This window comes from Mirounga angustirostris, unplaced genomic scaffold, assembly GCF_029215605.1.
Source record: "Mirounga angustirostris isolate CCGP_5_RB_7025 unplaced genomic scaffold, mMirAng1.0.hap1 SCAF_16, whole genome shotgun sequence".
Lineage (NCBI taxonomy): Eukaryota > Metazoa > Chordata > Mammalia > Carnivora > Phocidae > Mirounga > Mirounga angustirostris.
The window spans coordinates 34,724,293-34,742,627 of NW_026991724.1; the positions used below are offsets into that span (position 1 = coordinate 34,724,293).

General features: G+C 37.4%; 1 protein-coding gene across 2 annotated transcripts in view; it reads right to left on the reverse strand.

Annotated features, from left to right (window-relative positions):
* LONP2 (lon peptidase 2, peroxisomal) overlaps nt 1-18,335 on the reverse strand; it is a 115,133-nt gene that overhangs the window by 75,344 nt on the left and 21,454 nt on the right. For both annotated transcript variants that reach the window (XM_045891156.3, XM_045891155.3), the window contains exon 7: nt 5,849-6,107. In XM_045891156.3, the coding sequence (XP_045747112.1) occupies nt 5,849-6,107 (259 nt within the window). The remainder of the gene's footprint in view (nt 1-5,848; nt 6,108-18,335) is intronic.

The following is an 18,335-nucleotide window of genomic DNA, read 5'->3' on the forward strand; positions in this document are numbered from 1 at the left end:
CTTAATACTCTCCCTGCATATGTAAGTCCAGAAATTCTAAACAACTTTTCCTGACCATCTCTCACAATATGATCTTTCCAATAATGCAATGTCTACAGCATTTACTGCCTGCAATTCATCTGATGAAGTTACAACCTAGTTTTTATTTATGGGTACCAAGTACACAGCCTCTTCTAAAAGAGCTAGTGAGCACTCTGATGACAGAGAGTGAGTCTTACTACAGAGCTGATCCTCAATATAGAGCTGTCAGATTGTTCTCCAAACAGAAGCTTGTTTTCCCAATTTATTTAAGGACATCAGATCAACCATGCCAGCACCCAAAGTATCTTTCTATCACCACTGTGAAGGCCATACAAGTCTCTGAATACTGCTTTAAACAAACTACTTGACCTAAGTCTCAGTTTCCTTATCTGTAAAATGGAAATAACAGTGTCAACCTAATGAATTATATGATTACAAGAACATAACAGGTCAAGTACACACCAGAGTGCCTGGCTCACAGTAAGCTTTCAAAAGATGTTCATTGTTGTTAATGTCTTTCCAGAGCACCAAGCACACTCAATGTCCTAGTGTTCCTCAATCACAAGTGACATCCCCCAAATGTGTACCACTAGTCTAGAGGTCAAACAAAGAAGAGAACCATTACATAGGGCCTATAAGCTGTGGAAAATATCTATAATGTGCTATCTTTGGCCAGAAGGTATGGTAGCCTGCTATCCACTGACTAAGGATACAGAATAAACCTTTGGAATATGAATCAGATGGTGAAAAATGTAGTAATACACAAAATAAAAATGTTCTCATTCAACATCACCCAATATAACCACTTTTAAAAAATATATTAGCATATCAAAATAACCTCCTGAGAAACTACATAGGTAGGAAATTAATGAAATGAATACTCTTACAAGCTGCAACTTTTTTGAGGGCAAAATACATATTTTTCCATGTCCTTCCTCATGATATAACATCTAGAAAGCAACACAGCACAATACAGGGAAGTTTGCAAAGAATGTATTTCTTCAATTCCTTATTATTCAGCCTAAATACATGATTACCTAGAAGTTTTTCTTAAAATTGAAGTACACAAGTTAATTTAAAAAATATATGAATTTCTATTTTTCTTGTAATTGATACAGGCAGTTCATAGGTTTATCAGGACGATTCAACTAATGTATGACATAAACAAAACTATTAAGTGTCTCCATAGTTCAAAATGTTAAGTTACAAGATCAGCATTTTTCATTTTCCAAAATATAGTCTGGTTTATGCTTCAAAAACAACTACAAACAATTATAATATCATGTATTTACAGCTCCATGGTAATCAACTACTTTACTACTCTGTGCCTGGATATCTTCAAATCTACTGTAAGCCAAAAGGCTGGTCAGCCTATCACTGTCACTGACATCTAAATATCAGGAACAGATGTGTATTTACTCACCTCTTTCCCAATGTTTAAAGAAGGGGGAAAATAGGCATTTTACCATCCCCTTTTCATGCCTGCTCAATTAAGGAGCTCCAATGTGCTACGGTGCAAACTACTAAAGCAATACTTAGGAAGAATTTGTAATATAAAAAATGTATGTTATAATGTTAAGTGGAAAGAGTAGGATTACAATTACTTAAAAAAAGGGTAAAAGCTGCCCAGTGAAAAGTCTGGCAGGAAATAAAATGTTAACAGTGATTATCTTTGTGTATGGTATAAAGCATGAGAATTTTTTTTCCTATTTAAAAAAAATTTCCAGAGTTTCTACCAAGGGTGTATATATCTCTCTCCAACTGGGAAAAGTAATAAGCCTTAAAAGAGATTCTAATGATCTCAAAAGAAAAACAGTTTTTAAGGAACTAAAAATAGTCTTTAATATAACATGTCTAAACAAATCAAATTCTTATTCTTAGAGCAGTCATTCCTAAATCTTTTTATGTACTCATTTGTACGGATGCACTCATTTAAAGGACTGCAAGACTTCCAAAATATAATTATGTTTTAATCTTATTTGAATTCACAAAGCACTTAGAGAGCACTTACCATGTTTGGCACTGTGCTGTGAGCACAGAGTGTTACAAAGTAAGACAAGCTAAAAACCCTATTCTACAGAGTTCATACCTTTTCCATATTTATGGCTTATCTCTACAGTAATGTATTACAAATGCCAGAGGCCTATAATATTTAATCATTAAAAGAAAACATTGGACAATAAGTGGTCAGTTTAGAGAAGAGTAAGATCATAACTGCACATATATTAATGGAGAAACCCTTGAATTGGGGCTAAAAATAAAATTAACTTTAAAGAGGCAAAGAAGAACTATATGCAAATACAGGTTATGAGGATAGTGAGTAAACCATAACATGTCTGGCATACTATGCTAAAAATATATTAAAAGCTTGCTACTTTGGTTATTTTCCCTTTGTGGAGACTAATAATGAAACAGCTAATTTATTTAAAACATCACCATTTCAGGTTCATGAAGATGTATCGTGGAAAGCAAAAGTTCATTTTTCTTCTCACCTTGTTTGAGCCAAAGATTCCTTGCAATATCATTTTATTATCTGAACAAAGAGTTGGCAAACCACTTCCAAAGAGTTACTATCAATAATAACTTGAGACACATCATAGCAATAAGTATATTTCACCAAGAAACAACTAATGAAAAACGATTACACAAACATGATTTCATAAAACTTCATCCTGTTATATTTGTTATGAACTGATTTAAATTCTTTAAATGTAATATTTAAATATAAAAATGCTAAGCTGTAAAAACTGATAGTAACAGAGATTCTGTGGCTTATGAAAGTGAACAGAAAAGCCCCAATAGAGACAAACCCAAATGAAAAATGTTGAGAAGACTGAAAAACTGTATTAGTTAATATGGAGCATAAACATGACTCTTCTTTCTTTAAGCCACTCAATATAAACAAAAACAATGGGCCAATGTAAAGTCAGATTACGATTTTCCAAGTTTAAGATTTAAATGTAAACCAAGTCTTTCTTTTGCTTCCCCATCTCCCACTTCATTATCATTGAACTCTAAAACATACATCTTTGTTTTTAAAATCAATTCCTAACAGGACCTTCCTTCATATAAACAGGTATTTCTAGTAAAAGGATGGAGTTCTGAGCATGGGAAAAATAGGGAAAGTGAATGACAAAATCAAAAGAATAAGCAAGGAAGATAATATAAAGCAGCTCTGTTTTTCCCTGATTATTTTAAGACTGCAGAACAGTGATGCCTACTCAGAGGCTGACGAAAAACAAAACTTTGCATGAACTCTAATTGCGAGCATGTGACCAGTACTTAAATGCCAAGACCTGGGTGTTTCCAAAATGCTTCAACTGTCACGTGGAACCACTTGTTCTCACAAACTCCACCCCATGATTGTGCTATAAGCTACTGTTCTTCCTCCCCTTCTATTCACCTCCAACCCACAGCTCTGACATAAGCCCATACTCTGTTCTCAACCTGTGCTCTCCTTAATGACCACATCCCACTCTGCACCTGCTTCCCTGTTGGTTTTCAAATAAAAATTTTCTCCAGGCTTTAATGCCTTGGGAGGGTCGGTCTGCTGTAGTGTTTAGTGAAACACCTAGTACAGTGATGGTGAGGGAGTACTTACCAGCAGGCACAGAATGACTCAGACTAATCCATGTACCCTTTATTTGGCAATGATCACAGCCTCTATGCATGCCATACATTCCTAAAAAGCTTATATTTACACACATTTTTTAGGCAAATACACAGCTTCGTTTTACAAAAGACTCAGATTCAATTTTCTTAATGATACATATGTGGAAGTACACTCGAACAGATTTTATGTCTAACAGTATCAGTAAAGACTTAAGATAGAGCTCTGCTTGAAACCAACATTCATTAAGAAGTGGTAAGAACTATGACATTACATATTGCCCACCAATTGTCATCACAAAAATACATTTCTCCACAATTCTGCCACATAAATTAAATAATAATGCCAAGAACAGGATATTTTTAGGTATTATGTAAAAATCTGATTGAATTTTATAAAAAGTCACTGAAGCTTTTAAATGTAAACTTGCCCTCCTGAGAATTTAAAATTAAAATAATAATTAAAGCTACTTTTTATCAAATGCTTACTACTGTGTGTCAGGCACTAAGTAAAGTTTTCCAAGGCTTACTGAATAAGCAATACCAACATGGCAAGAAAGAGGACAAATTACCTACACGTCATGTGTTCGTGACATTAATTTCACGACAATAATTCCACAAATTCCCTCTCTAAATTCCATCAAACACTCACGCAATACTATGCTACAGATATCAAAAGAAAGAAGTGAACTAAAACAACTCTGAATGCATGAATTAAGTCCCTTGAATGGGAAACATCTCCCAAAAGCTCTCTAGCTAAAATAAAAAGATTCAGGCTCTAGATCCAGTTTCTCCAAGATCGGTACAAGGTGCCAATTTCTTTACAAAAGCAAAGCACAACCTCTAGTGGCACATGTGAGAATAAGCAAGTCTAAGTGACAACAGTAGTTGGAAACTGCCAGAAACAATGACCCAGATCAATTCCCTAACCTAATCTGCAGCCCTCACTGCTTATTTATTGAAATCTTGGAATGATTTTTCTTTAATGCATAAGAATTGTAAACAAGAAAATAAAAGAGAAAAAGAACCACTGTTCATGGAAGTTTGTGAAACAGTTTCCCATCCCCGCCTAAGGCCAATGATCTTATGAATAAGACAAATGGAAAACAAGATGTTATAAAAGCATCATAACCCCCCCCCAATCCAAGTTTAATCCATTCACCAAACTGTAAATATGCATTTAAATTAGACTTGGCCTTGGCAGTTGGTGGTCACCACCCGCACTGGCATGCTTTTCAAAGCCTCCACTTATAATTTAGATTGCTTTAACAACTTTAAGACCCAGGGTATGACCTTGAGAAGTTTTATCTTCAGTTTGATTACTTTCTACTGGAAGTTAAGCAGTTTCTTTAGAAAAACTTTTTTTTAAAAAGCTGAGATATCACTGACATTAGTTTCAGGTTTACAACATCATATTCTTTTGTAAGTATCCATGATTTCTACATTTTAAAATGTTCTTTAATACATACACTATAGGTGTATTTTCTCACAACTTGCAACTGCTATGAAACCCTTAAACCTCGAAACAGAAAGTTCATGCTTTCCCAAAGCATCTTCCAATCTGAGCAACAGAGACCACAGAGAACAAAACAACAACATAACATGCAAATCTGATTCTAATAATGTAAGATTAATCAAAGACTCAGTTCTCACAGTTTAATGTATTTTTACAGAAAGGGTGTCAAAAATGCAAGGATAGATCTTAATAATTATCTTAACCTTTCTCCTTATTACTCATACTCCTACGGAAAACCAGCCTTCTTAAAAGAAAATTAAACTGCAAACACATTTGTTATCAAAGATTTCTTCCCTTCTCCTACCTGCCCCAGCTGTTGTACTTATTTTTTAAACTCTAAGAGTTACAGGTCATTATTTATGAAATGCTACTGGGCCAAAATGAATGTAAAGACACTGTAATATCTAACCATAACTGATTTATAATTGCATTCAAATGAAATTCCAGGAAAGCTGAGGCAAAGACTCGTTATCCACTGTCATACAAATACCGAGGTTAGTTTGGATGTACCATTACAGCTGAGGCTCTCTAAACCAGTCATAAACATCTTACAGATGTACTATAATTAAGTACTATGAATGTCCTTTTGATTCAAGATGTCACAAATAGACCTTCGAGAAAAAGATATATATTATGCCTTGGCTTTTGAAGGGCTTTAGTCAACTGAAATGGAGAACCAGAGACTAAACTGAGAGAGTCTACCTGTGTCCTCGAATGTCAGACTGATCACACACTCCTCCAAGTGCAATCCTGTGGAACTCTCGACCAAGAGTTTTAGCCACTGATCTTCCCACACTTGTTTTACCAACTCCAGGGGGGCCAACGAAGCATAGAATAGGGCCCTTCAGGTTGTTCTTCAGCTGTCTGACAGCCAAGTATTCCAGCACTCTTTTCTTCAGTTTTTCCATAGCATAATGATCATTATCCAGAAGAATCCGGGCTGCTCGAATGTCCAGACGGTCTGTCAAATAACCCCAAAAGTAAGGACAAAGAATTTTTAAATGGAAGAATTGCTTTCAAGGCTGCCAAGAGTCAAAATATGTTTTAGAAGAAAAAAAAAAGTGACGAGAACAGAAGTGGATCTTTCTAAATGAGTCTTCAGGGAGACCTGGACCTGGCCTTTTTTGCTTAATAAGACTTAGTATCAACAGAAATATTAAGTGCTACATACACAATTAAAAACCCAAGGAGAGTGCCTGGGTGGCTCAGTCAGTTAAGCATCTGCCTTCGGCTCAGGTCATGATCCCAGGGTCCTGGGATCGAGTCTCGCAAGAGGCTCCTTACTCAGTGGGGAGTCTGCTTCTCCCTATGCTTCCCCTCCTCATGCTCTCATGTGTGCTCTCAAAAATAAATCTTAAAAAAAAAAAAAAAAAAACAACTCAAGGAGTTTATACTATCATTTCATTTTCTAGGTACACATTTCTTCTATGGAGACATAATTTCTACATATTCTATTTGTGCTGGCATTTGTTCCTTCTTCCTTAGTGTTTTTTTTCTTATTACAGAAGTAATGTATGCGGGCACCTGGGTGGCTCAGTCGTTAAGTGTCTGCCTTCGGCTCAGGTCATGATCCCAGGGTCCTGGGATCGAGCCCCGCATCGGGCTCCCTGTTCGGCGGGAAGCCTGCTTCTTCCTCTCCCACTCCCCCTGCTTGTGTTCCTGCTCTCGCTATCTCTCTGTCAAATAAATAAATAAAATCTTTAAAAAAAAAAAAAAAAGAAGTAATGTATGCTCCTTCTTTCTTAGTGTTTTTTTCTTATTACAGAAGTAATGTATGCTCATTCCAGAAACCCCAATGACACCAATAAAAAGAAGTAAACAGTCACCCATAATCTCATGTCCTCAAGAGAACATCTCTACCTTCACTTTGGTATGTACTATTCCAGGTTTTGTATGTGTGAGTGCATACATGTGCTTCCATACCTATTTTTCAAAATGAGATTATATGATACCTTCAAGTTTTATAAAATGTTTTTTCACTTTGCATATTATGGACACCCTTCAGTGTCAAATGTATTTTTTAGTAACATTTTAATGGCTACATAATATTCCATTATTTAATTATCCATACTCATTTAAATAATTCCCTATTGCTGAGCATTTAGGTTATCTATAAATCTTTACAGTTATAAAGCAGGCTTTACTGTGTATCCTTGTAACTAAATCCCTACATATATCCATAATTACTTCCTTTAACTAATCTATAGACAGAAGTGGTCAAAAAAAACTTTAAGATGTAAAGAACTGTCTAAGTTCTATCAATTAAAGTCTCACCAGGAATGTATGAATTAGGCTTTGGTTCTACATCCAAGCTTTCATCAGGTCTACTGATGTGCTTTACTACTTAAAATACTTGTAGATTAAACCATTAAATACTCATGGTCACCAGCATGAATTCATCAGCTGAGTGACATCCAGGGGATGATACATGGCCGCATGATCGTACTGATAGAGAGGTTGGGAAGGAGGAAAACACACACAAGCCCACTCTTCAATCAGTTATTTGGAACCTGCTCCACATTTTTCCTACAGAGAAGAAAAAAAAAAGCCTTAAATGGTAGTTTGGTTCCCAAGCTAGTCTGAAAAAACCTAGCTAAGCAGTAATATATGTAATTTAATTATAGTACTGTTGCTTTTAGTTCTGGCTAAGTGATTTGGAAAGCGAAGAACAAAACTTCTCTCTTTTCTGGCTTTAGACCCCAATTAATGACTACATGAACAAATGAAAAATAGGAAGTTTCCCAACTCTCCTACCACAGCAAACACAAAAGAAAACTTCAGACCAGTCCCATCCTGTATATTAAAATGCTGGTAAATCAAATCTATTAAGAGTAATCTACTAAGTCCCAGTGGGATTTATTTTAGTTCTGCAAAGATGGTTTAATATTAGGTTACTGATATATTTATTACATCACCATGTCCAAGAAGAAAAACTTTCCATCAAAATGTCATTTTGTACCTAAAAAGGCACTTGTTATAATGCAATATCCACCCCTAATTAACATTTAGTAAACTAAGAATAGAATTCCATGTAATTTAGAAAAAAAACTGAAAACACCCTGAAGGAATTTCTTCTAAGAAATATGCCAAGTAGGGGCGCCTGGGTGGCTCAGTTGGTTAAGCGACTGCCTTCGGCTCAGGTCATGATCCTGGAGTCCCGGGATCGAGTCCCGCATCGGGCTCCCTGCTCGGCGGGGAGTCTGCTTCTCCCTCTGACCCTCCCCCCTCTCATGTACTCTCTCTCATTCTCTCTCTCTCAAATAAATAAATAAAATCTTTAAAAAAAAAAAAGAAATATGCCAAGTAAAGACAATTTTATTTTATTTATTTTATTTTTTATTTTTTTTAAAGATTTTATTTATTTGAGAGAGAGAATGAGACAGAGAGAGACTATGAGATGGGGGATCAGAGGGAGAGGCAGACTCCCCGCCGAGCAGGGAGCCCGATGCGGGACTCGATCCCGGGACTCCAGGATCATGACCTGAGCCGAAGGCAGTCGCTTAACCAACTGAGCCACCCAGGCGCCCAGTAAAGACAATTTTAAAAAGTGCCTTGAACTTCTGAGGAAAGATAATTTCCAAATAAAGTATTGTTTTGTGTCTTTTTCCATACAGGATACATTTTTTTTTCTGATTATTCTTTTTAATGATTCAAAATGCATGCTTCCTATTTTGAATGATACATGTGATTACATGAAAACATTTAAAATGAAATGAGTATTAACTCCTTGAGTTTTTAATTGTGTATGTAGTACTATTTCTGTTGATACTAAATCTTCTTTACAACTGAAGACTGAAATGGTATCTACTGGTCCTTTTTATTCAAGATAGGAAAATTAGCAAACTTATTTCTCTAAATCTTCCCTTTCTGCTTTTGGTGATCTCTACTTAGGTAAGCTTCTCTTTCAAAAATCATGAAAAACATTTTCATGGTTTTGTAACAACACAGCAATTATTTAGATCTAATTCTGTATAGGAATGGCTTAGAAGTTCAACATGCCTCCCTTTACATTCTCTGCTGGAACACTAAACAATGAGAAGTATGTTTATGTGGGACAGGTACAGGAGTGCTGTGCATCTCTAATGCTAACACACACCCAGCAGACACTGAGTTTCTGAAGTATGGGTGGTCTCCTTCCATAGTTGTGAAAATAATAACAGCTTTGCCCTGTTTTTATAATTTCTTGTTTACTTAAGTAAAGAATAGGAGTCAGCACTCTTGTGTTCAATTAAATGCTTTCCTCCAAATTCTGTACAATTACACTGTAGAAGCCTGGTAAAAATCCCTGATTAGTAATTAAGTTCACTTTTTAAATAGGACAAGTGGAGGAGATAGGAAGCTGAGAGCAATTTACTAGGTAGGCTACTGATGGCAAATAATCAAATCTGCAATGTTAATATTCTCAGGCCATTATACTATATATTCTATATGTACCCTGCATTTCCCTTAAGTCATTAGTTAAAATAAATCCTGAAGCACAGAAAAATGTTACTGAGAGAATACCAAAATTTCAAAATAAGGCCCCTGGGATTACCAAGTTATCTAGATGCTTTTAGCCCTGTACACTAGTCCTACTGTCAAGAGAAAGTAATAGGGTTTGAAAATTGTCACAACTCCATCAACAACAACAAAATAACTATCAAACATATACTATCAGGGATACTTGGCAGGTGAAACAAAAGCAGAGCAGTTAAATAACATATAAAATTTAAATGTAACTTTCTTTCCCAGGTCTAAACTAATGGAGCAGAACCCTCTCCAAATCTCACAGAACAGGACCACTTCACTTAAAAAGTAGGCACTGGAGAGTTACGAGTTAACAGAAGACTACTGGAACCAAAATGGACTTCCCAACAGCCCACCCAGCAAGATCAGGACTGACAGATGACCTCAACTTGGTCAGGTGATGTGACAGGGGCTGAGTCAATGGGAACACATGCTCTCCTCCATTCATTTCACAATGGAATTTCCAAAAAGGATTTTGAATAAAGAATTAAATCAAGAAATTCAGCTTCAGTTTGGTAAAAAAACTTCAACTAGAAGGCCATGTTGTCATGCAAACATGAAATAAATTAAGAAATAAATTTACCAGCATAGTAACATTAACAGCTCTATGTATAGTAGCCAAAAAACTGGAAACAAACCAAATACCCATCAACAAGTAAATGGATAAACAAATTACTTATCTATGCAGCAACATGGATCAACCTCTAATTATGCAGGAAAAATCAGAAAAAAGGGGAGCACATACTACATCATTCCATTTCTATAACATTTTTGAAAATATGAACTAATCTACAGAGGTTGGGGATAGGGAGGGAAAGGAGGGAGGTAGAGATTACAGAGAAGAATGAGAAAATTTAGGTGGTGACGGATATGTTCACTATCTTAATTATGGTAATGGTATTACAGATACATATGTTAAAACTCATCAAAATGTATATATTATATATGTACAGTTTATTGTTTATCAATTATACCACAATAAAGCTAAAAAATAAAGCAAAAAAATTATCGCTTCTAAACAACTGCTTCTGCACTTCACCAGTGCAATCTAATTTAATCTAATGAAAACTTAGATTCTCAGAATTTAAGAGAAAGCAAAATGTGAATTAGCCTTTTAATTTTATATACAAACATTCAAACAGAGAGAAAAACTTAAAAACAAACCAAAATCTAGAAAATGGGATGAATGCAAATTTACAGAGCATTCATGAAAGAAAAATTAGCATAACTTAGAATGTACCTGCTTTCCACAACAAGAACCTAAGAACTGTAAGAGGAATGAAATCTAAGGGTTGTCAAAACAAAAGGAAGATGATTAGGCCAATTTCATCCTAGTACTCAGCCATGCACATTAAAAATGTGTTAAGATGATCCTGGGGCACCTGGATGGCTCAGTTGGTTAAGGGTCTGACTCGATTTCGGTTCAGGTCATGACCTCAGGGTTGTGGGACTGAGTCCTACACTGGGCCCTGTGCTCAGCAGGGAGTCGGCTTGGGATTCTCTCCCTCTCCTTCTGCCTCTCCTCCTGCTTGCAAATGTATGCGTGCTCTCTCAAATAAATAAATAAATTTTAAAAATGTGTTAGGTGATCCTTTCCAAAAAAAACTAATTAAGAAGGAGCTATTTTGAGGAGGGAGACAACATGGCAGAAGAGTAGGGGATCTCATTTCATCTGGTCTCTTGAATTCAGCTAGGTACCTATCAAATCATTCTGAACACACATGAATTCAACCTGGGATGTAAGAAAAGAATTGCTGGAATTCTACAAATAGAAAAGCGACCACTTTTTGCAAGGTAGGCAGTGCAGAGAAACGAATGTGAGGGGATATACTGGAAGATACATGGCGGGGGGAGGGAGCCTCCATATGCAGGTGACTGGGAAGTGATATAGCCCCAGAGTGCAAAATTGGAACTTTTCCCTGCCTGAAAGGTTCTCAGGTGGCAAAGCAGAGAAGAATCCTAGGTGGGACAGTGTGGTCTCAGGATCCCTGGGATCACAGAAAGGGGGTGCTGAGCCAGCAGAGTTTCCAAGAACTGGATTGGGGAAACCGACTATGGTCAGTAAGCGCAGGAGTGGGCTCTCAGCTTGGTTTGCTATAAACTACAAACCGTGGAGCGATTTGGTGACCCATCACCATGCAGGGGCCCTGCAAGTGGCAGGCCCACAGCAACCCTCCTCCCTCCCCCAGGAGGACTGGTGCACTGCACCGCAGGAGTCTGCAGAGTCTGGCACACACAAACGTGAAGACGGCTTTTCCCTGAGGGTTTACTGAAGAGAGGGGGCTGTGATCTTTTAGCTCCAGGGCTGGAAATTGGGGCACTGCCATTTTTATTTTCATACTCTAAAATGGTGCAGAAAGCCTTCAGGGAACAAAAGCCACATAGAGTAACCCGAGGTGGCTTGCGCTGAGCCTGGCCCCCTAGCAAAGGGCAGTGCAGCTCACCCAGGCAAAGACACCTGAGAATCAGCATAGCAGGCCCCTCCCCCAGAAGATCAGCTGGAACATCAGACGAATACCAAGTTTACGGAGCACAGAGAACTGCAAAACTCCAGCGCCAGGGGAAAACAGTATATAGAATTCGAGGTTTCTTTCTCATGATTCTTTTATCTTTCGGTTTAAAATTTTCTTTTCTTTTTTTCCTTTTCAACTAGTTTCTTATTTTAATCAACTTTTTGTTTTTAAGTCTTTTTTAAACTTTCATTTTTACATTTATATTTTGTAGATATATTCTTCATTTTTGGCTTCCTTTCACTGAATTCAATTTCATTTTTGTATATATATGTTTTGCTTTCTTTACAACTTTGGGATGTCTTCTAACAAACAGACCAAAATACACCTAGGACCAAGTGGATCACCCTGTTTTGTCCACCCGGAAATTATATTCTCTCCTTTTCCCCTTTTTTTTTCTTCTTTTTCTTTTGTTTTGGTTTCTGACCTCTTTGGATTTGTCTAGTGTGTATTTCGCTTGGGTCATGGTTGATATTTTTTTATTTTGTTCTCTTGTTCATCCATTCTTCTCTGGGCAAAATGACTAGAAGGACAAATTCACAACAAAACAAAGAAACAGAGATAATACTGCCACATATCTAATCAATATGGATATAAGTAAAATTTTATCCTGAAATGGAATTCAGGATAAAAATTATAAAGTTACTAGCTGGGCTTGAAGAAAGCATAAAAGACACTAGAGAATCTCTTAATGCAGAAATAAAATCTAATCAGGCTGAAATTAAAAATGCTTTAACTGAGATGCAGTCTAAAATGGATGCTCTAATAGCTAGGATAAATGAAGGAGAAGACAGAGTGACATAGAAGACAAGATGATGGAAGAAAGGAACCTGAGGAAAAGAGAGAAAAACAGCTAATGGACAAGGAGGGAAGGCTTTGAGAAATAAGTGATACCATAAAGCTAAACAATATTAAAATTATTGGGGTCCCAGGGGAAGAAGAAAGAGACAGAGAGGGCCTGAAGGTATATTTGAGCAAGTCATGGCTGAGAACTTCCCTAATCTAGAGAAAGAAACAGGCATTCAAGTCCAGGAGGTAGAGAGAACCGCCCTCAAAATCGATAAAAATAGATCAGCACCCCAACATACAATAGTGAAGCTTATAAATTTCAGAGATAAAGAGAAAATCCTGAAAGCAGCTCCAGACAAGAACTCCTTAACCTCCAAGGGTAGAAACATTTGACTGGCAGCAGACCTGTCCACAGAGACCTGGCAGGCCAGAAAGGGCTGGCATGATATATGCAGGGTACTGAATGAGAAGAACATGCAGCCAAGAATACTATATCCAGCAAGCTGTCATTCAGAATGGAAGGAGAGATAAAGAGCTTCCAGAACAAGCAGAAACTGAAAGAATATGTGACCACCAAGCCAGTCCTGCAAGGAATATTAAGGGGGATCCTGTAAGTGGAGAGAGAGCCCAAGAGTAACACAGTCCAGAAAGGAACAGAGACATTCTACAGAAACAGGCACTTTACAGGCAAGACAATGGCACTAAATTCCTATCTTTCAATAGTTACTCTGAATGTAAATGGGCTAAATGCTCAATAAAAAGACACAGTGCATCAGACTGGATAAAAAAGCAAGACCCATCGATATGCTGTCTGCAAGAGACTCATTTTAGACCCAAAGACACCTCCAGATTGAAAGTGAGGGTGTAGAGAACCACTTACCATGCTAATGGACCTCAAAAGAAAGCTGGAGTAGCAATCCTCATATCAGACAAATTAGATTTTAAATCAGAGACTGTAGTAAGAGATGAAGAGGGACACTGTATCAGATTTAAAGGGTCTACCCAACAAGATGATCTAACAATTATAAATATTTATGTGCCTAACTTGGGAGCAGCCAATTATATCACCCATTAATAACCAAATTAAAGAAACACACAGATAATAATACAATAATAGTAGGGGACCTCAACACCCCACTCACAGCAATGGAGAGATAATCTAAGCAGATCAACAAGGAAACAAGGGCTTTGAATGATACAATGGACCAGATGGATTTCACAGATATATACAGAGCATTCCATCCTAAAGCAACAGAATACATTTTTTTTTTTAAGATTTTATTTATTTATTTGACAGAGAGAGAGATAGCGAGAGCAGGAACACAAGCAGGGGGAGTGGGAGAGGGAGAATCAGGCTTCCCGCCGAGCAGGGAGCCCGATGCGGCACTCGATTCCAGGACCCTGGGATCATGACCTGAGCCGAAGGCAGACGCTTAATGACTCAGCCACCCGGGCGCCCCAGAATACACAGTGAGTGCACATGGAACTTTCTCCAGAAGAGATCACATACTGGGTCACAAATCAGGTCTCAAATGATACCAAAAGATTGGGATTATTCCCTGCATATTTTTAGACCACAATGCTTTGAAACTGGAACTCATTCACAAGAGGAAATTGGGAGGAATGCAAACACGTGGAGGTTAAAGAGCATCGTACTAAGGAATGAATGGGTCAACCAGGAAATTAAGGAAGAATTTTAAAAATTCATGGAAACTAATGAAAATGAAAACACAGCTGTTCAAAACCTTTGGGATATAGCAAAGGTGGTTCTAAGAGGGAAGCACGTAGCAATACAAGCCTCTCTCAATAAACAAGAAAGGTCTCAAATACACAAGCTAACCTTACACCTGAAGGAGCTGGAGAAAGAACAGCAAATAAAGCCTAAACCAAGCAGGAACAGAGAAACTATAAAGATTAGAGCAGAAATCAATGATATAGAAACCAGAAGAACAGTAGAACAGATTAAAAAAACCTAGAAGCTGGTTCTTTGAAAGAATTAATAAGATCGATAAACCCCTAGCGAGACTTATCAAAAAGAAAAGAGAAAGGACCTAAATTAATAAAATCATGAATGGAAGAAGAGCAATCATGACCAACACCAAGGAAATGGAATTTTAAGAACGTATTATGAGCAACTACATGCCAACAAATTAGGCAATCTGGAAGATATGGATGCATTCCTAGAAACATAAACTAGCGAAACTGAAACAGGAAGAAATAGAAAACCTGAACAGACCATAACCAGCAAGGAAACTGAAGCAGTCATCAAAAACATCTGAACAAACGAGTTCAGGACCAGATGGCTTCCTAGGGGAATTCTACCAAACATTTAAAGAAGAACTAATACTTATTCTTCTGAAGCTGTTTCAAATAATAGAAATGAAAGGAAAACTTCCAAACTCGTTCTATGGGGCCAGCATTACCTTGATCCCAAAACCAGATAAAGACCCCACCAAAAGGAGAATTACAGACCAATATCCCTGATGAACACGGATGCCAAAATTCTCACCAAGATACTAGCCAAAAGGATCCAACAGTACATTAAAAGGATTATTCACCACGACCAAGTGGGATTTATCCCTGGGCTGCAAGTGTGGTTCAACACCAGCCAATCAATCCATGTGATACATCACATTAATAAAAGTAAGGACAAGAACCATATGATCCTCTCAACAGATGCAGAAAAAGCATTTGACAAAGTACAACATCCTTTCTTGATTAAAACTCTTCACAGTGTAGGGATAGAGGGAACATACATCAGTGTCACAAAAGCCATACATGAAAAGCCCACAGCAAATATCATTCTCAACAGGGAAAAACTGAGAGCTTTTCCCCTAAGGTTCCCCAAGGAACACGAGGGATGCCTACTCTTACCACTGTTGTTCAACATAGAATAGAAGTCTTAGCCTGAGCGAACAAGAAGAAAGAAAAGGCATTCAAATTAGCAAAGAAGTCAAACTCTCACTCTTCTCAGACATGATACTTTATGTGGAAAACCCAAAAGACTTCACCCCAAAATTGCTAGAACTCATACAGGAATTCAGCAATGTGGCAGGATATAAAATCAATGCACAGAAATCACTTGCATTTCAATACACTAATGAGACAGAAGAAAGAGCAATTAAGGAATCGATCCCATTTACAATTACACCAAAAACCATAAGATACCTAGGAATAAACCTAACCAAAGAGGTAATGGATCTGTTCTCAGAAAACTATAGAACACTCAGGAAAGAATCTGAGGAAAATGCAAAGAAATGGAAAAACATTCCATGCTCATGGACTGGAAGAATAAATATTGTTAAAATATCTATGCTACCCAGAGCAATCTACACATTCAATGCAATCCCTATCAAAATACTACTGACATTTTTCACAGAAGTGGAACAAATAATCCTAAAATTTGTATGGAACCAGAAAAAGACCCCAAATAGCCAGAGGAATGTTGAAAAAGAAAACCAAGGCTGGTGGCATCACAATGCTGGACTTCAAGCTCTATTACAAAGCTGTCATCATCAAGACAGTATAGTACTGGCACAAAAACAGACACATAGATCAATGGAACAGAATAGAGAGCCCAGAAATGGACCCTCAACTCTATGGCCAACTAATCTTCAATAAAGCAGAAAAGATCCAATAAAAAAAGACAGTCTCTTCAATAAATGGTGCTGGGAAAATTGGACAGCCATATGTAGAAGAATGAAACTGGACCATTTTCTTACACCATATACAAAGATAAACTCAAAATGGACAAATGACCTAAATGTGAGACAGGAATCCATCAAAATCCTCGAGGACAACACAGGCAGCAACCTCTTCCACCTCAGCCACAGCAATTTCTTGCTACACAAGTCTCCAAAGGCAAGGGAAACAAAAGCAAAAATGAACTATTAGGACTCATCAAGATAAAAAGCTTCTGCACAGCAAAAGAAACAGTCGACAAAACTAAAAGGCAACCTATAGAATGGGAGAAGATATTTGCAAGTGATCTATCAGATAAAGGGCTATTATCCAAGTTCTATAAAGAACTTATCAAACTCAACATCCAAAAAACAAATACTCCAGTCAAGAAATGAGCGAAGACATGAACAGACTTTTCTCCAAAGAAGACATACAAATGGCTAACAGACACATGAAAAAGTGCTCAAGGGCGCCTGGGTGGCTCAGTTGGTTAAGCGACTGCCTTCGGCTCAGGTCATGATCCCAGGGTCCTAGGATCGAGTCCCGCATCGGGCTCCTGGCTCAGCGGGGAGCCTGCTTCTACCTCTGACTCTATCCCTTCTCATGCTGTTTCTCTCTCTCTCTCTCTCTCTCTCTCTAATAAATAAATAAATAATTTTTAAAAAAAAGTGCTCAACATCACTCAACATCAGGGAAATACAAATCAAAACCACACTGAAATACCACCTCACACCAGTCAGAATGGCTAAAATTAACAAGATAGAAAACAACAAATGTTGGCGAGGATGTGGAGAAAGGCGAGCCCTCTTATACTGTTGGTGGGAAAGCAAGCTAGTACAGCCACTCTGGAAAACAGTATGGAGGTTCCTCAAGAAGTTAAAAATAGAGCTACCTTATGACCCAGCAATTGCACTACTAGGTATTTACCCCAAAGATACAAATGTATTGATCCAAAGAGGCACCTGCACCCCAATGCTTATAGCAGCAACGTCCACAATAGCCAAATTGTGGAAAGAGCCAAGATGTCCATCAACAGAAGAATGGATAAAGAAGATGTGGTATATATATACACTGGAATACTACTCAGCCATCAGAAAGGATGAATACTTACCATTTACATCAACGTAGATGGAACTGAAGGGTATTATGCTGAGCGAAGTCAATCAGGGAAAGACAATTACCATGTGGTTTCACTCACGTGGAATATAAGAAACAGCACAGAGGATCATAAGGGAAGGGAGGAAAAACTGAATGGGAAGTCATCCGTTAACTATTAACTATTAACTATAGGAAACAAACTTGAGGGTTGCTAGAGGGGAGGTGGTTGGGGGAATGACATAATTGGGTGATGAGCATTAAGGAGGGTACATGATGTGATGAGCACTGGGTATTACATGCAATTGATGAATTACTGAACACATGTGAAACTAATGATGTACTATATGTTGGCTAATTGAATCTAAATAAAATCAAAACAAAACAAAAAGATAACAGACAGCAAATAGCAAATGGCATTTCTAAAAACCACACTATCCTCTAATATATACCTGATGTCATGTAAAACTGTAATTTGGAAAAAAAAAAAAAAAAGAGAATTTAATATTGCTGCTTCAGGACAGCAAAGGTTAAAGAAAAAATGTAGCATATACATTAGAAGCAGAAAAGATTAATGCATTCAATTTAGTAAAGAATGCAGGGGGGAG